Below are 20,840 nucleotides of genomic sequence, written 5' to 3'. Positions count from 1 at the left end.
GTGTACTTGATTAATGTGCTCAAATGTTCTTATTATAATAAAACAATCCCCTGCTTTCACTCACTTGTAGAATTGTAGAGCCCTTGATTTTAACAGTATGGTGCACTAAGGCCTTTTCCCCTAGGTCTATCTTAAGAACTCATTCATTCTTACAGCAGTGTAAGCAGAGACTTTTACATGCCTGTCTTTCTTGCTGTGGAGGATCACTAAATCAGAAGTCTGAAAATAAATGCTTAGAAATGCTGTCACTTACACCTCTGTCCACTATTCAGATAATGTATGGGGGAAAGTTTACCTTTAAGTATGTATAGTTTATTTAATTTTTGGAATTTTAATTTTTGTAACAAACAAGGAAATGAATGCTATGTAAGTTTTGAAAAGGAAAATTATCACTCTATTTTGTATACAACCTAGTAAAAAGTCCTGTGTCAGAAACCTTTTTTAGATTAATAAAATTAATAAATCTAATAAGACTGACTTGGAGGAAAGAAAACACAATTTATAAATATCAAAAATTGTGATAGTGATAGGTTCTATAGCTATTCAAAGGATAATAAAAGAATATCATGAACAACTTTATTCTGATAAAGATAATTTAGTTGAAATGAACATATTTCTTGAAAAGCTCAAAGTATCAAAGCTCATTCAAGAAAAACAGAGTTCCCACTTCTCTTATTGCAACCACTTTGGAAAACAGTATGGAGGATCCTCAGAAGAATGGGAATGAACCTACCATATGATCCAGCAATACCACTTCTCAGTATCTACCCAAAAGAATGAAAACCAAACTACCAAACTAATGTATATGTCTCTACATTCATAGCTGCACAGTTCACTATTGCCAAACTATGGAACCAGCCAAGATGTCCACCAACAGATGAATGGATTACAAAACTGTGGGATATGTACACAATGGGATTTTACTCAGTCATGAGGAAGAACAAAATTACATCATTTACAGGGAAATGGATGGAACTGGAGAACATTATGCTAAGTGATATTAGTCAGTCACAAAAAGTAAGAAATTGGATGCTTTCTTAATATGTGGAAGACAGGGAGAAAAAGGGTCATTGGTTGAACTCTGGATAAAGGAGAAGAAATCATAGATATAAGGAGACTTAACTGGGGGTGATGGGTTGGGAGAAGAGAGAAGTTTTCCAGTTTCTAATGTACATGATGTGCATTCACAAGCATATAAAATTCTCAGTCACTAAGCCAAACATGAGAAGAAGGGGAGGGGGAAGGATGGGGAGGGAATTGGGGAAGGGCTAAATGAGTGATGTGCACATGTGTGCATCTACCATCTTGTACCCCATTAAGATGTATTACGATAATGCACCAGTAAAAATATTTCTAGAAAGCAAAATAAAAGAAAAAACAGATAATCGGATAGCTCTTTATCAGAGAAGTTCAAACTGGAGTATAAAAGCTTCCCACAGTGAAATCCTCTTTATAATAACATAGCATGTAAGCGATACTTAATAGCAAATTGTGCTGTGATTTCTGTATACACTAACTTTAGGTCTACACGAGAAAGATGCATAGCTAGTTATGCAAAGCTGATTAAGGACAGTACTGGGGATAGTAGCTCACCTTGCCAGGTGTCTGAGAAGATCACTCACCTGCACACTGTTTTTAATGGCGGCCACTTTGTGCTCCACATTCCTCTGTCTTTCTGAAACTGAAGAACTTTGTAAGGATTTCTCTAGAGGTCCCTAGAAAAAGAATGCATTGAATTTTCACTAATGTTGATAAAATAAGTTTATGACATAATATTCCATAGCCATGCTGTAAGAGCTGGGGTTATAGCTTTGTGGTAGAGTGTATGCTTGGCATGCATGAGGCTCTGGGTTTAATTCCTAGCATACACACACACACCAAAAAAAAAAAAAAAAAAGAAAAGAAAAAAGAAAAGAAAAGAAATTTTGTAGAAAAATATTTAATGACATAATGTTCAATTTTAAACTGAATAGATTACAAAACATTACATTTATATGATTTCTATCACTTATATAAATAGGTGTATGTATATAAATTTTAAAATTTACAAATATATGCCATATGCACAGATATGTAAACTCAAGTACATATGATTGGAAGAACACACACACCAAAATGTGTCAGTGTGTTATTTCTGAATACTGAAACTACAAATGATTTTATGATTTTTAAAAATGTTCCTAATTTTCTATGCATAGTACTTCTAAAATTCTACAAAACCAATACATGTATAATTTAAAATTTAGTACAATTAAGTTACATTAAGTTGGACTTAAATTCACAATTGAAGATGTTGAACCTACTGGGATGATTTGGAACAAAAGGAGTTTATTGAAGAAAATGTAAAAAATAATCTAGTTACACAGAAAGGCCATGCAGCTTCTCCAAGCCCCACTTCTTGGCCACCCTAATAATCTGACATTGAATGTTTCTTAGAAATAAAGTTCTATAGGTAGCTTGAGGGGAGAGGGAGACATGTAAGCAGCCCCTTCGCCTTACAGTTGAGTGGGGAACAGGGGTTAGAAAGGCTGATAACTGAACCTGCAGCATATTGGTGGAGGAGCTCTTGTGCTTGGCCCTTGACCACTTCCTCAGCTATATCACATTCTTCAGATTGAAAAGGCCCTTATGATTCCCTTTCTCTCACTTTGGTCTCCATTATTTGTCCAGCTTGCTGAAATTTAAAACTCGGTGCTTCTTTCTTGGTAGTATGTAGTACTGGCACATTATTTTCAGAGTGACTTTCGTGAGCATACCCTCAAATGTTTTAATGTGACTGATATTTGGAGGGGACAGAAACAACAAGATCAACAACACACACACAGATAAAAGGGATACAAGATCAACAACACACACACAGATAAGAGGTGAGAATATAATATATTTATGACAGCATATTAATTTTTAATCAAAAGGCACTGAATCAAACCATATGAACTTCCCAAACTTACTACAGTTTTTAAATTTAAGTGAAAGAATACTATTCTTTATCATCTAGGAGGAGTAAGTTGTTAAAACTTAAAAATTCTCCAGAAACAGTTGTAACTGGATGATAACTAAACCTCATAATTTTAATAGTTAAAAGGCTACTTTTGATATACCTTCAAAATAAATATAGTGGCATGATTTAATAAATTATGAAGGTTGTCATTTGGAAAATCAATTATATATACATATATTTATAGTCTTTTGTAAAAAATTAACTGAAAAGGTATAATTTAAAGACTCTGCTTGTCTGAGGGCTCTGAAGTCATTCAGAATAGTGGGATAAAATGCAATTTAAAATATACCAGGGCAAAGAACATTCAAACAACCAACAATCAAGTACTCATGGAGTTTCTGAAAGACAGATTTCTAGCTGGTGGACTAGTTTAGGCATGAAAGGTAGGAAGTAGGAAGGGACTGAAGGGTTTTGGGCAAGAGCATTGTCTATGAAGATAACTTTATTAGAGGAAGCAGAGTTCACATGGTAATTAGGAATTCAGCTAAAAAGTTGTTACTATAGTCCTGAATTAACATTGTATGACACTGGACAAGATTATGGCCAGTGGAGACAGAAAAGTGTGCAGAGATAAGATTTTAGAAAAAAAATTCTAAAAAATCTTACTTTCTCAATATAGAGGAGAGAGAAGGAACTACTTAAAGATGATACCAAAACCTTGATTGCAAGAGGCTGGAAGGATGGTGGCACCACCGACACAGGTAGAAGAGGCTAGTTTGGAAGAAGAAAAGAGCTTTTGTTGCAGAAAAGTCAATACGAAGATGATAACAAGATCACAAGTTCAGATAATCTTACCTGGACAGGCATGTTGGCTGCAGCCAATATTCTCCTCTCTTCCCTTAAGCAATTTGAAATAACCACAGCAACATGCATTGGATTTCCATGAAATTTTCCCTGAAAAAAAGTGGCCCAAAACAGAAAAGTTTAAACATATGTATCATAAGGAGATATCACCGCTTCAAAACTAACAGCAATCTCCCAATAAATACGTGAAATTATTTGATATTTGTTCCAATAATCTATTCAATTATGAACCCACAGAAACTCATATTGCAAACATAGACCTTTAATGAGAGCATAGTGCTTTCTTTGCCTTCAAAACTCACTTTTAGCAATCAATCATTGCTCTTGAGCACCCCTTGAGGGAAGAACCTGAACACACTCCAAAGGAACAGCTACTTTGGGCTTAGTACTGGTTTTAGCTACAGGAGATACTTCCCTAAGAATGATCATGAACCACAGTAGTCCTGCCTGTGCCTTTGCTAGTTCTGTGCTTCATGTTTAAAGCATTTATTTTGGTCCTTACTGGAGGGGTTTGTGCCAACTAGCTCATAACTATCTTAGTATATGCAAGTGAAACCATGCCCATAGATCAGCAACAATATTGTATAACATCTAAGCATACACATCTTTTACTGCCAAGGCTAATGGTACAGATTGTTAACCAGCGGATCGTGGGCTTAATTCAATCACCAGGTACACTGTGAAAATTAATATGCTGGAATCCCTTCGGGGGAGCTTGCGCCACCCACAGATACCATCATGCACAAATGGTTGTACTTGGCACTCATTCCTCTTACCTGCAAGACCCCTAGTGTTGAAGTTTTCTAGCCTTGATTTACAGGACTAATTGGAGCAGCACGTTGTTTAGTCAACAGTGTTAATCTTCCTTACTCAATTTTTTCTAAGGAAGAGTTAGCAGAAGGCACGGTAGACAAATGTACTATTTATTTTTCTCTGCCCTATGAGTTATCATGAGCAACAGTGGTCCTAGCTGTATACTTGAAGGAGGTGCTAATACACACAAAATGGTAAAAAAACGGTTGATAGCATAACAAATAACAAGTAGATTATACAGATTGGCAAACCAAAAGGTCTTTCTAGAGAAAAAAAAATGAGATTATTGTTTGTAAACATTTTTATGGCTGTGATTGGTACCACAAATTTATCAGATGATGCTTAATTAACACTTCTTTTTGTAAAACTAGGGTAAACAACCATCAGGATTCCTGCTTTTCCATATTGAGTGTTTTTAACCCCCCCATCAAATCAGAAATTTTATAAGGAAAAAAAATTGGCTGAAACTCAAAGATAAAGAAAGGAAAATGATCTTATTAAGAAGGGATAACACATTTCTGATTTCTGTATGTTGACAATGTCAGATTATGTATTAGAATTTATTCCTGTTAATTTTCCCATCTACTGATTTTTTTCATATATATTGCATTTAACTCCCTGGAAAAGCTACATTTTCTCATTTTGCCTTCAGTTCACTTTGAAAATATTCAGGCATTAAAACTAAAAGTCTCCCCCCCACCCCCGTCAGGGGGACTAATTTGGAAGCTCTATTATTAATATAAACTTAAGAACATGTCCTATCTAAGATCAGGGGTTCCTCTAACACCTCAAAAACTACCAGTATTTGCCTTTGTTTTTCTCACTGCTATGGAATATTTCCTTGACCTTTCAGATACCATCTTTCGATATCCTCAGCTTCGTGGTACAGTTTTTCATTTTCCTTTCTTGCTTTAAGTTCTTTTACCTTCCTTTTCAGATTCTCCCCCTTTTATCTTCTAAGGTTAAATTACTCATTTTTTTCCCCTTTGCTAAGAGCCAGGAATAAACTTAGTTTTCACCTAGCAGATATTTTCATTTTTTGGAAATTTCCTTAACTTAGTGCATCTTAAGGAAAATGATCACTATAGACTCAATATCTAATTAGTACTTTTATTTTCCTAAGTATTAAAGGTGTACTCATGGTCACCTTTCTGTAGTTACTAAGTATGTGGAATCTCAATGAACAACAAAACAAATCCCCAAGTATGTGTTGATGGGGAAAAGAAAGAAAATCAAGCCAGAGAAAGAGAAACTGCCCATGTCTACGGTGGGCTCCTTTTCCTGATGCATATGTATTGCAAATGTCTTCTTCTCTCTGGCTCATTTTTCCCCTACAGTCTAGTGTGAAGGAACAGAAAATTTTCATTATAGTAAAATCAAATCTATTAATCTTTTCTTTTATGGTTAGTGTTTTGATTTTGCATTTAAAAAATCTTTGAGTTATGGAGATTTTTCTCCATGTTACCTTTTAAGTCTTTATGGTTTTACTCTGAATTATTATCCATTTGGAGCTTCTTAATAATAGTTTCTTTTTAATGTGGATAAAAAATTCCAACATTTACTGGGCATTTTTTCCCCCCTCACTGATCTACTGGCCAACTTTCAGGTCCATATGTGGGTGAGTTTGTGTTCATCTTGGGGTTTTATCTCTGCCCCCTCAGCAGATTATCATAAGCCATAATGTCAAGTAGAATAGATTTCCACTGCATTCCCATATAAATTTTAGAATCAACTTGTTAAGATCCATACATATCTATGCTGAAAATTTGAATGGCACTAAATTTGTAGGTAAATTTATACAAATTTGGCATGTTTATAACTGTTATAATTCAATTATTTAGACTTTCTTTAACATCTCTATTAAACACTATTATCTTTCATGTAGAAAGTTTGAACATCTTTCTTTAGGGTTGTTTCTATGTAGTTGGAATACTTATAATACTGGAATAAATTATATATTTCCTAAATTTGCTGATATGTGGGAAATATAATTAATTTCCATGCATTGATTTTGAACACAGCAAACTTACTAAGTTCTTGATTCTAATACTGTATATGTAATATTTATCAATTCTAAATTTTTTCGTATAATCATTTTTATTTCAATTCTTAAGTACGGTAGTTCAACCTCCAAGATGTTAAATGCATTATGAATATTTACAGTAGAAAACTGAAACGAAGAACTTGTGCTTTTGCAATTCATTAAAAAAAAAAAACACTTCAGTCTATTTGAGAATGGTGGGAAAAGCCATTAATACTTATTGAACCCAGAGGCGTTCTGTATGAGCTATAACCCCAGGCCTTCCTCCTAAGAACTAGGATCACAGGTGAGTGCTCCCTTATCTTAGTAGCATCTCATGACTAATTTTGACTCTGTAGACTCTGATCCACACCCCTATTGTATGTTTTTTCATTAAACCAGGCCATGTGTGGTACCTTTTGAAGTCCCTTAGCAATGTCTATGGGCACCTGGCCTAGTTGCTATATTTCACTAGCTGAGGTAGAATTTTGGGTTACATAACAATTTGTATTCCTACACAATTCTCAGATTTCTCGTGTCTTTTTTGTGATACTAAAGCGCTCTTCTTATTTCTTGTTTTTCAAATAGGGTCTCACTAGGTTGAGGAAGCTGTCCTTGAACCTCCGATCCTCCTGTCTCACCCTTCCAAGTACTGGGATTACAGACATATGCCATCATGCTAGATTACTAAACTAGATTACAAAGACTTTTTTGTGGAACTTAACCCAGGAACATTCTGCCTCTGAGCTATACTCCAGCTCTATTTTATTTTTTAAAACATAATCTAGAGCCGGGCGTGGTGGCGCACGCTTGTAATCCCAGCATTCGGGAGGCTGAGACCGGAGGATGATGGTTGGCAGACAGCCTCAGCTACTTAGTGAGGCTCTCTGTAACTCAGTGAGACCCTGTTTCAAAATAAAGAATAAAAAATAGGGCAGGGTCAAATGCCCCTGGGTTCCATCCCCAGATTCGCAAAACACACACACAAAAAACAAACAAACATAATCTAGCCATGCCTGGCTAGATTCCAAAGTCTTTATTATTGGAATAAAAAAATGTTTGTGTTTAAATGGCTACTTTCTCCAGGCCTGGTGGTACACATTTGCAATTCCAATACTTGGGAGGCTGAGACAGGAGGATCCTAGGTTTGTAGCCAGCCTCAGCAAACTCGTGAGGCCCTCTGCAATTTAGTAAGACCCTGTTTCAAAATGAAAAAATAAAATCGGGCTGGAGATGTAGCTCAGAGGTAGCATGCCTCAGAATTCAATCCTTAGTAACACACACACACACACACACACACACACACACACACACACACACACACACAAAAGGCCACTTTTCTTTCAGTACTGGGGATTGAACACAGGGCCTTCCTCACATACACGAGGCAAATGTTTCACCACTTAAAACTGTATTCTCAGATATATATGACCATTTTGTTCAAAACCTCTTAAAAAAGTCACTTTACCAATATGACAGCTAATTAAGGACCCCAAATTAAGTATTAGATCAATGGCTAAGGTTGAATGTGGCTCCTTTTCTGTCTCCAAATAAAATTTATTTGGATTGTGAGTGAGACTAAATTAAAAAGAAACCAACTGCAGCAAGGAGCATTTCTTCAAAAGGATTCTAGAATCTTATATGTAGGCTTTTTTGGATTTTATAAATACACAAATCCTATCCTGTGCAAAAATAGATAGAATTTTTCTCCTTTTCAATCATCTGATTTCAACTTCATTCTAAGACTTATTTAGAAATGTATTGGTTAAGCCAGGCGTGGTGGCACTCACTTGTAATCAAAGTACTTGAGAGGCTGAGACAGGAGAATCACAGGTTCAAGGCCAGCCTCAGCTACTTAGGCCCTCCACAACTTAGTGAGATCCTGTTTCAAAAACAAAGAATAAAAGATCGGGTTGGGAATGTAGCTTGAATGTAGAATGTCGCTGGGTTCCATCCCCAGTACAGCAAAACAAACAAACAAAAACAAAAAACAAAAAACAAACCCACAAAACAAAAACCCCCAAAAATGTATTGGTTACTTTGCAAAGAAGGGATTTTGTACTTTTAAAAAACTGATTTCTAAGCATAATTTAATTTTTTAATTAGTGCATTTTAATTATAGAAAATACAGATCAACCCTCTGAGTGACTTCAATTACTTTAAGTTGTTGAAATTTGCTTTGTGAGCCAGAATATGAATATTTTTAAGAAGTTCAAGTTAATTTGTAAGAAATGTATACTCTAAAATATTTGGGTACATATATTACACAGGTTCATAAAATTGAATTTGTTGTTTTATTTAAATTTTTACATCTTTGCTTATTTTTTATGCCTGATCAGTTTCATCAGTTATTAAAAGTTAAGTTAAAGACTACTTCGTGAACTTTTCTCTTTGTGCTTCTGTCAGACATATAAGAGTTGTTATATATTACTGATGAGTAAAACATTTCTTTACTGTGAATCTCAATGACCTTTGTCTCTGGTAATGCTTTTTTACCTTGAAGCAAAAATATGAGCTATGCCATCGTGCAAATAATAGAAGTTGTATTTCTCCTCATTGAGAGAACTGAATCAATTTACTTTAGGATAGGCAAAATAATTATTTATCACTATTGTGCATATATAAAAGGAAATATGCATAAAATAAGTAGGTTAATATATTCCTAAAACTGCATTTGGAGTTTAATTTTCTGAATATCTTTTACGCTCAGATTTATTGGCTTCTCTATTTTTCCATACAAAAATGTCCTATAGGCCATCAAGAATGACATTAGTGCCTCATTTCTTTAGAGTATGCACAACTATGGTCTGTATTCTGTAAGTTTTGATACTGGTACTTTTTGATTGTACCAAAAAGTCTCAGCAGAAGGTCTTCAAACAAGAATAAAGATTCACATTCCCTCCGCAAATAGCCTTAAAATGATTTGATGAAAACATTGAGGGGCTATAATTGTTCTAATCATACCATCCTGATCAGCAAGCATACCACTGTACTTTAGGTGAGATTATTATTGAGCAGCTCACAGAGATGTCTGTGAAATCACTGAGAATAAGAATATAAGATAGGTCCCCAGATGTCAATTCCAGAAAACTTGTAATCAGTCTTCCATCAGCAGAGATATCACCCATCTACTATTGTGATTCACTCTTTTTTTTAAAATTTTTTTAAAATTTTATTTTTTTATTGTTGCACTGTATTCATACATCATAGTGGGATACAAACTTTTGTAGACATACATGCACACATCGCCCAGTCAGCCCCCACCCGATCCCCACCCCATTCTCTCCCCATCCCTCCCTCCCATGCTTGGCTTAGTGGTTGACATCTAGTATTATAGCAATTTATCCAAAATTAAAAATGATAATCTCACATAACAGTTTCATTTGTCTGATACCAAGCTTTTGATGACTTAAAGATAATATTTCAATATTTCTTTTTACTTTCTTACCAGATAATTTTTTTTTCTATTTTTTTTGGTGAAACTATCATATATTTATATATTTATTTTTCAGGAAAAAAAATCTATCCTAATATGGAATATGGACTCTAGATACCCAAAATGATCTTGAAAAAGAACAAAGCTAGAAGATATATATTTTCTGATTTCAAACCATATAAAGCTACAATAATTGAAACAGTGTAGTACTATTCTAAAGGCAGATATATAAACCATTGGAGTTAAATAAAAGCCTAGAGCTAAATTCTTCCCTATATTATCAAGTTATTTTTGACAAGGTTTCCACGAACATTTGGTGGTGGAAATAATAATCTTTTAACCAAATATTGTTGAAAAATAATAATTACATGGAAAAGAATAAAATTGGACCCTTACCTAATCCCATATACAAATATTAACTAAAAATAGATAAAAGACCTAAATATAAATCTTAAGACTATAAACTTTTAGGAGAAAATCTGGGTCATAAAACCTCACAACATTGAAATTGGCAGTGATTTCTTGGATATGATTTCAATGGCACAGGCAACAGAAGAGTATACAAACTCCCTAAAAAATAAAAAAAAAATATTGTATATCCAAAGACAATGTAAACAGAGTTAAAAGTTACTGATAGAATGGGATAAAATATTTCCAAATGCTATATCTGAAGGTATATTAATATTCCAACTAGAAATCTTAAAAATAGCAACAATAAAAGCAAACAATACCATTTAGAGATAGGTAAAAGACTAACATAAATAATGAATCTCCACAGATAACCAATCTTAGTTGTCTGTTGGATGGAAACTCTAGTTTCTCTGGTTCTGGTGTGTGTTACCTATTTCTTCTTTGTACTTAATCTCTTTGAGTATTTTCTCTAGCACTGGTTTTGAAGACATAAATTCCTTCAGTTTCTATTTGTCATGGAAGCTTCTTATTTCTCCATCTAATTTGATAGAAATTTTTGCTGGGTAGGAAATTTTTGGCTGGAAGTTGTTTTCTTTCAGAGTTTGGAATATGTTACTCCAAGCCCTTCTGGCTCTCATGACTTGGTTTGGGAAGTCTGGAGTGATTCTAATTGGTTTGCCTCTGAATGTCACTTGGCCCTTTGTTTTTGTTGCCTTTAAGATTCTCTGCTTGGCTTCCACATTGGTCATTTTGACAATTATGTGGCATGGGGATCCTCTTCTCCGATCCTGTCTAAAGGGAGTTCTACAAGTTTCCTGGACCTGTGTATTAACCTCTTGCTCTATGTTTGGAAAATTTTCTGCTATTACTTCCTTGATGAGATTGTTGATCCCTTTGGTTTCACTTTCTTTTCTCTCCTCTATTCCAATTATTCTTAGGTTAGCTCTCTTAAAATGGGCCCATATTTCTTCAATATCAGATTCCTGCTGTCAGATATTTTTTTCTAGATTAGAAACTATGCGTTCATTTTTGGAATGATCATCTTCTAAGAGCGAGATTCTGTTCTCCATGTGGTCTAATCGGTTGTTTGTGCTTTGAATTGAGGCCTTTACTTCATTAATTGCATCCTTTATCTCTTTTTGGCTCTCTCTGAGTTCTTTTCGAAGCACCTCTATTATTTCTACAGTTATTTTCCTGATTTGATCTTCTAGAAATCTCTGATTTTCTGTTTTATCGGGTTCTGATGTTGTGGGGTTGTGGGCATTCATTGCTCCAGTATTATTCCTCTTTCCCATGATTTCGGAAGTTTGTGCCTTTTCTGGGTTCTTCCCTTGGGTCACTATGACTTCACTTAAGGTGTTCTGGATCTCGAGTCAGTAGTATCTCAGACCCCACTACTCCTTTACTGGGTTGTATCACAGAGTCTCCGACCCAGAGAGTCGATAGAGGCTGCTTTAGACTGTGGGGGGTGCCAGGTTGCACGTTCTCCTATGGTGTGATATCTCTGCCACCGCCACTCCCCCACTGGGTCAAGTCCCAGGGAGTACAGTACTGGTATTTCTCCTCTGTGGCCCGCAATTTGACTCACTGTTCTTGAGTACGCATATGTAGCTGTACTGGACTCGGTGAATTCGCTGCTGCCGCCGCCGGTGGCAATATGGCGCCGCTGCTACGCCCTCGGCTGTGAGGCTGGCGTATTTCTTCTTGGTTTTGAGTTCCACTCTGAATCCCTGCAGTGTGTGCTGAGCTCAGCCACTGGGAGCTTTAGATGCTCCCTGCGCCGAGAAATCCCGCCTGGCTGTTCCGCAGAGGCTCACCTCGGCTTGCTGTAGCCGTTCGGTGAACTCGCTGCTGCCGCCGGCAGTATGGCGCTGCTGCTGCGTCCTTGGGCGTGAGGCCGGTGTATCTCCTCTGTGGCTCTGAGCTCTGTTCTCAGTCCGCTTTCTCTCTGGAGCCTGGTGATTTTTTTGTTTCTCTGGTGATGGTGTTTTCTGGCTATGAAAGGCATTGATTTTGTGGTACTCGTGATTCACTCTTAATAACATCTTTGAAGAAGTTCTTATTCTTAGACATTGTTTTACACTTTAAAATTTAATATGGGCCTACTGTTTGTTGCTTGTCTGTAATTCCAGTTCTTGGAAGGGTGAGATGGGAGGACTGCAGGTTTAAGGCCAGCCTCAGCAACTTAACAAGACCCTGTTTCAAAATAAAAAGTGCTTGGCTGGGTGGTATAGCTCAGTGGTAGATAATACCTGGGTTCAATCCCCAGTATCCAAAAAATAAAATAAAATATAATATGGTAGCAGTTTCCACAGTCAGACTTAATGTCCCAGTGATATGCTGCTTTTCATAACTAAACTCACTATCTTAATCCTTTTAAAGACCATTTTGCATTGACAGTGTAACATTAAGCCTTGCCAAGTAAATTAATCTCTCATCTCCTAGGATTACCTATTTGATTAAACACATATTTTCATTTTTCTTCAATGGCTTCCAGAATGTTCAAAGTTAAGTGCATTCTGTTTGGTCAGCAGGATGGTTCTGATGAATAGATGTTGTACATCTTAATGATAAACTGTGAAATGCATAATTCCTTGACTCCAGGTTTTCACTGTGCTGAGATTTCTTTATTATAAGGAATTTGGCAATTTCTATTGTGATTGTTGCTTTGTGTATGATGGACAATCTTTTTTTTATACCAATTTCAGTAAAATAAAATATAATAAAACTTTATCTACTGGGGGGCCAAATCATTTCTCACATCCTATAAAGCACTTTATTGTTGCTTTCCAAGAAAATATGAAATTTAGAATCATTCATAGAGTAAATATTTATTAAACAAATATCAAATTTGTACTCTGATGATTTGTTCTCATTCCATTCTGCATACATGGCAATTATTTGTTTCAATCCTAAATCATAGTGCTACATTTTGATGGCATTTTAAATAGCAATTAAGCTCAACATGTATTATACCAACAGTGCATATAATTCAATTGAAGTGACAATAACACAAATAGCTATGATCCAGTTTCACATCACAGGCAATAACAATAACACTGTGTTGCCACAGAGAAATAGCAATTAAGGAGCATTACTGATTATAAGGTGCATTCTTATCTCAGAGATGTTAAAATGTGGGTAAAAAAAAGGTATCTTAGAACCAACATTCTTTCTGCTACTTCATGCTAAATTCTTTGGTTTTTCTTTAAATTTCCTTTCTACTACCATTTCATCTAATTTCTAAAATTGACTTGCATTGAAGAATGACCAGTTCATATTTAAAAAAAAAATTCCAGATGACCCAGAATATCAGAGGAGTAGTAATAGATGAGAGAGGGCTCCTCAAAAATAATTTCTACTGGGGTGACATTGAGCCTGCCATTTCACTAGACAGTCTTGAGGGGAGTCACTCAAGACTAGAATCCAGAAAGTGGTTTCTCCTGGAAAATGATTCTCTTGCAATTGTAGACACTTCTGGGAGAGTTAACACTACTGAGAATGAGCTTCTCTGCACAGTGAAGGGTTTCAAATGCTGTTCTCTGAGTGCATGCCCTGGCCAGAATTCAGGAGATCTGTGAAAGAGGAAGGCAATAGTGACCATATGGGACTTTGAAGAAATACATAACAAAGAAGTGTCATAGCTTGAGATCCTCCAGAGAATGACCCAGAGACAAGGATTCCAATGCAGGTCGTTTTCGAGAGAGTTTATTCCAAACAACAACTGGGGAGTGGGTATGTGAGACAGGAATAAAAGGCAACCTTTTATTCTTCTAATCTCAATTTGAGGAGTTTTTAAACTACCTGCAACCATATTATACTCGAATGTTGCTAGTTCCTCCTTTGTGGTTTCTCTGGGATATGAAGCTCTTGTCTGCTTTATAGAGTGAAATGCTTTCATTCACTTACTTTCATTTATTATTATAAAAAATCTGTACCATAAATTTATTGGAAATAATTCACTTATTTTATTGAAAATCCTTCTACCCGCCATGTGTGCTCTCTCCCTTTTTTGTCATCACAATACTGCTATTAAGTCATTTTTATTTTTGTCCCTTACTAATTTAAAAAATATTGCCCAGTTTCTGTATCATAACATACTTTCAGCTTCAGCTTCTTATTATTTCTTTCTTTATTCTGAGTGTGCAATTTTGCTTAATAACTTTAATCTCTTCCTTGCCAGATTCATAAGGATATATCTACATTGAAAACACAAACCCACTAAATTGAAGAAGAGCTGACCTAATTATCTTAAGGCTGACTAAATGTAAAATAATATAATAGATTTAAAAATCAATAGTCTTTCATGATGAAAACTCTCAGCATACCAGGAATAGAAAGAAAACTTTCTTGACTTGATTAAGAACATCTATAGCAAACTCTACAGGCAATATACTTAAAGATGTGAAACATAATACTTTTCTGCTAGGAATCTAGGGAAAGATGCCCATATAAGTATTCCTGTTCAGCATCATATTGGAGGTAGCAGCTAATGCAATAAAGAAGAGGGAATAAAAACCATACAAATTGGGAAAGAAGTGAAAATATTATCTTGAGTCATAGACGAAGTGATTGCCTATGTAGAAAATACTTAAGAATAAACAACAACAAAACATGAACCCTCCTCTAAACATTACTCCTAAAATAAACTACTATAGCAAGGCTACAGGATGCAAAGTTAATACATAAAAGTCAATTGCTTTCATATAAACCAGGAATAAGCAATTGAAATCTGAAATTAAAATACAATACTACTTATAGTGGCACAAAAATGAAATCTAATAATATATATAAAAGATCTATTTGAGGAAAATCATGAGAAAAAGCAAAGAAGAATTAAATCCCCAATTCACATTCACATTCATGTATAGGAAGAGTCATTTTGCCAAGATGCCAGTTCTTCCTAATGTCATATAAATTCAATGAAATCATCATCAAAATTCCAGCAAGTTATTTTGTGTATATCAACTGATTCTAAAGTGTATATGGAAAGGCAAAAGAGCCAGTATAATTATAATATTGAAAGAGAAAAACAAAGAGGACTGATCTTGTCTGACTCCAAAACTGGCAGTGTGGTATTTGAAAAACTAGACAAATGGACAAATGGAACAGAATAGACATGCCAGAAAGACTCACAAAATATATTCATCTGATCTGAGACAAAGTCAATACAATGAGGCAAGGCAGCCTTCTTCTCAAATAAGAGTTGCTAGAACAGTGGGGCAGCCCATGAAACAGTGAATCTAGACACAGACTTTATTCCTTCACAGAGTTAACTCAAAGTGGATCATAGACCTCAACGTAAACTGCAAAACCATAAAACCCCTAGAAGATAACATAGGAGAAAAGTCAGATGACCCCGGGAGTGGGGATTTGGCAATGACTTAAAAAATGAAATCGCTTCAGTCTTATTTTTATACTTTCATCAGTACATTACAGTCTCACATCACAGTGTAGTTAACAGTGTTAGAGACACACATGTACACAGCCCTAGGTGGGCTTGACACTTTAATATAACACCAAAGGCACAATTCGTGAAAGAACAAATTGATTTTGAGGACTTCATTAATACTGAAATCATCTGCTCTACAGAAGACACATCTGAAGAATGAAAAGGCAGCTCATAGGCTGGGAGAATGTATTTGCAAAATACATATAAAGGACTTTTGTCAAAAAATATTATCACTTAAAAAACCCAACATGAAGCAAACAAACCCAATTTATTTATTTACTTATTTATTTGTTGTTGTGGTATTGGGGATTGAACCCAGGTACATTCTACATGCGAACTACATCTCCAGCCCTATTTTTTTTTTTTTTTGGTGGTACTGGGGTTCCTGGAAGCCCTTCTACCTCCGGGCTACACTCCCAGACCTATTTTTAAAAATATTTTTATTTGGAAACAGTGTCTTTTAAGCCAGTGTGGCTGTGTGATTCGCCTGTCTCCGCCTCCCAAGCATGGGGATTACAAGCATGCGCCACTATGCCTGGCTCCAGCCCTATTTTATTTTTATGTTGAAACAGGGGACTTGCTAAGTTGATGAGAGTCTTACTACTTGTTGAGGCTGTCCTTGAATTTACGACTTTCCTGTCTCAATAACACAAATGAAATGAACAGACACTACTCAAAAGAAGTACAAATGGCCAATAATTATATGAAAAATTCTCAGCACCATTAGCCATCAGGGAAACACAAATCAAACTTACACTGAGACTCCATCTTATCCCAGTCAGATGGCATTAATCAAGAATACAAAAAATAACAAAAGCTGGTGAGGATGTGGGAAAAAGGAACCTTTGTACACTTTTGGTGGGAATGTAAATTACTATGGCTTCTATGGAAGTCAGTATGTAGGTTACTCAAAAAATTAGAAATGAAACTATCATATGATTCTGTATACCACTCATAGGTATATACTGGAAATAATGAAAGAGACTCTAGATACACCTGCATGCCCACATTTATTATGACACAATTCACAATAGTCAAGCTATGGAATCAGCTTAGTTGCCCATCAACAGGTGAATGGATAAACAAAGGGTGATATCTATTTACATTTGAGTATTATTCAGCCACAAAAAACCAAAATTATGCCATTCACAGAAAAATGAATGGAACTAGAGAACATCTTGTTAAGCAAAGTAATCCAGACACAGATAAGTATCACTTGTTTTCTCTCATATGTGGAATTTAGAAAAGGAAAATAAAGATTGTTGAAGAGGAGGAAGAAATCATGGGTAAGGATGAGGGGAGGATGGAAGGTGTCAGGGCCCACTCGGCTGGACCGAGATGGCACCCAGGCTTGTTGCCAGCGTGGATTCAAGATGGAGCCTAGGCTTGCAGCCAAGTCATGAGACTCACAAGATGGACGTCTCCTTGAGCATGCGCAGTGTGCCATGCTACGTGCCTGCAGAATGATCAGTGACGCCTACCACCAGCCTGCCTATTAGAAAGTCAGAAGTGTGCATGCCCTAGCTGTGGAAGCTTGGGGTTGGTAGGGAATAGAAGGAGGGATTATGATGCTGATATATATTGTGCTTGTTGTACACATTGTCAGACATATTAAAAGAAGGAAGAAGAGACATATTAAGGATCCATTAAAGAAGAATTCATATTTCAGCTGAAGAGGTGTCTGTGTCGTTCTCTAAGCCCCTGCGGGTCGGAGTCTTAAGGGACGATAGGAAGGCAGTGATGAGGATAGACATGATCACAGTCTGTCATTTGCAAATATGATGGCCACAAACAAACCCATTATTTTGTAAAAGTAAAACATACTAATAAACTATTTTCATAAATGGGCTGATCTCGTTAGTAGACCCCTGGCCAAAGAAGATACAAAGATGGTAAATAAATTTGAAAAGATATTTCAAATCATGTGTTATAAATGAAATGCAAATTAAAGCAGCAATGAAATAGCACTACCTATTAGAATAACCCGAATCCCAAGTACTCACAACTCTGAATCTGACAAGGATGTGAAGTAAGTGGACCTCTCCTTCACTGCTGACAGGATATAAAATGACACAGCTGTTTCAAATGACAGTTTGGCAGGTTCTTATAAAGCCAACATACTCTAACAAAGAGAAAAGTCACAAAAAGTACAACCAGGTTTGAAAAAGAATGGTTAGTCTCAAAAATAGGAAAAACTCAAATTTAAAGTAAAGGAAGAAATATTTTCCCAAAATCACACTGGTAAAAATTAAAAAGGATTATACCATCTATTGTTAATGAAAATATAGAAAAGAAGATCGTCACACATTTTGCTGATAGAAATGTGAATTTTACAACCTTTTAGGAAAGCAACCTTGTTATGTTACATTTAAAATGCTTATACTTTTTACTAAAAGTGCACTTGAAGGAATAGATCTCATAAAAATAAAAGCATGAATCCATAATAATACATGTTCAAGGTTGTTTCTTGTAATACTGTTTATGTTAGAGAGCAACCAGGATGAAGAGATTGTTCACTCGACAGAAACAGCTCACTAAATTGTGACATATCCCCACGATGGCCGTTTGCTACCATTAAAGGAAGGCATTTCTGTGATATGAAATTTAGAAAACAGAAATGAATAATAAAATTTCACTTTTTTTGGGTAAAATCCTGACTTGATCATTTACAAAATTCTAGAAACATATACATACATACACCTGAGCATAAATCATGTGTTTTCCATTTTTATTTTATTAAGTAATCATAGATACAGAATCGTACATTTTTTTGTGGCATTGGGGATTGAACCCAGGGGCATTCTACCTCCGAGCTATACCCTCAGCCCCATTTTTAATTCTTTATTTTGAAATTGGGTTTCATTGATTTGCAAAGGGTCTCACTAAGTAGCTGAGGCTGTTTGTGAACCATGATCCTCCAGTCTCGGCCTCCCGAATGCTGAGATTACAGACAAGTTTGAGCCACCATGCCTGGCTCAGAATCATACAAATTTTGGTGATATCTTCAAGAATAAGCAGGACATGGTGGAGCACATTTGTAATACCAGTATTCAGGAGGCTGAGACACGAGGATCACAGTTCTCGGACAGCCTCAGCTACTTAGTGAGGCTCTTTGCAACTCAGTGAGACTCTCTTTCAAAATAAAGAATAAAAAATAGGGCTGGGGGTGTAGCTCAGAGGTAGAATGCCCATGGGTTCCATCCCCAATACTGGGGGAAAAAAAAGAGTAATAGTGTGAATGCAGGTTAGGAAAAAAGAGGGGGAAAGGAGTTTGTAATAAAAAGCATATCTGCTTTATGGAAAGTTATAAGCATTTATGCAATAAAAGCACAAAAAAATAGGGTGACCAAATGTTATAGTGGTTATCTTATTTTGGTGGTGTTTCAGGGGATTTTTTCCTTTCATCACAGACTTTTCATTATCATTTAAATTTTTACAAAGATTTGCATTATTTAATCGGAAAAGTTCTAAAGCTATTTTCATCCTAACAATAATTCCATTGGTATAAAACTTTTAATTGATTTACATACTATGCCAGACTTAAACAATTAGCTCCTAAAGCAAGAAGTGGAAAAATTAGTCCAATTAGAACAAATAAAACCATTTATCTGAAGACTGTTGACATTTAAGAAGCAACCTTCAAAGTGCCCCTGCTTTACATTTTCCAATGAACAAAAAATCTGAAATTTATTTAGACTGTGGCAGAAGTGTTAATACCATCCAACTGCTGAGAGAAATGAAACTGAAGGGACTGCTAATGGCTCATAAATAATGAAATGTCAGGATGAAACTGACCTACAAGTCAATAGCAGACAAGACAGGGCCCAGAACCACCTCCAACACTGAGTCCTATGGCTGGAAGATACTCAGAGTCACACTTCACAGTGGTTTTGGGGTTAGTCTGAAATTCAGATAACACTAACATGTTTACATTTTAAATGACTTCTTCCCTTGGGGCTGTTCTAGAAAAGGTGTTGAGTGAAATTTGTTTCTTAAGTGAAGTTTGCTAGCTGTTACACCTATGACCATTTGTACTTTTGACTTCCTCACAACAGATTTGTCTTATTCTCATGGTTCCTTGCTGATTTCGAGCTAATTAAGCAGACACACTCATGGCTCTCCTGCCACCTTGGGTAAAGAATCATACTAAGCCGTGGATTTATATATTTTTATTAACTCTGGGACAGAGATGCACTTGACACCCTGAGATAGACCTTTGTGGTGACAGGATTTACCCAGAAAAATGTACTGGGAAGTTCTTAGAACTTGAGGTCCAAAGTCAAGAACTTTAGATGTAGCTCTACCATTATCATTAATAATATTTAAAGAAGAGTTACTTTACAAAACTCCCAAGGCCTGGATTTCCTTCCCTGTAATGTCTCTACCATGCCTTTCTCTCTGAAGTGGTGGGAACCAAGTGAGATGTGTGCAAGACCACAGACCACATTAATCCCAGCCCTACTATACATATAACAAATAGACACACATATTTGATTAAAAAAGTAAAAATATACTTTCTAGAAAAACTCTGGTTATCTACCCAAAATAATAAAATTAGCGAACTACCAGACTAATGCATGCATATCTATGTTTATAGCTGCACAATTCACAATTGCCAAACTATGGAACCAGCCAAGATGCCCATCAACAGATGAATGGATTACAAAACTATGGATATGGACACAATGGAATTTTACTCAGTCATAAAGAAGAACAAAATTACATCATTTACAGGGAAATGGATGGAACTGGAGAACATTATGTTAAATGAGTCTAGTCAATCACAAAAAGGGAAAAGTTGGATGTTCTCCCTAATATGCAGAAGCCAGAGAGAAAATGGGACATAAGTGGAACTCTAGACAAAGAGGGGGAAACCTGAGATGAACGAAGAAGGCGACCTAGC

General features: G+C 35.8%; 1 protein-coding gene across 1 annotated transcript in view; it reads right to left on the bottom strand.

The window, feature by feature from the left end:
- STAT4 (signal transducer and activator of transcription 4) overlaps nucleotides 1-20,840 on the bottom strand; it is a gene marked incomplete at both ends in the record, with an annotated part of 110,980 nt that overhangs the window by 44,281 nt on the left and 45,859 nt on the right. The window contains 2 exons of the mRNA XM_080719904.1: nucleotides 1,623-1,715; nucleotides 3,797-3,895. Of these exons, the coding sequence (XP_080576030.1) occupies nucleotides 1,623-1,715; nucleotides 3,797-3,895 (192 nt within the window). The remainder of the gene's footprint in view (nucleotides 1-1,622; nucleotides 1,716-3,796; nucleotides 3,896-20,840) is intronic.

The sequence above is a fragment of the Muscardinus avellanarius genome (genome assembly GCF_963383645.1).
Source record: "Muscardinus avellanarius genome assembly, chromosome: 2".
NCBI classification, from domain to species: Eukaryota; Metazoa; Chordata; class Mammalia; order Rodentia; family Gliridae; genus Muscardinus; species Muscardinus avellanarius.
This window is presented reverse-complemented; position numbering and strand designations above follow the sequence as displayed.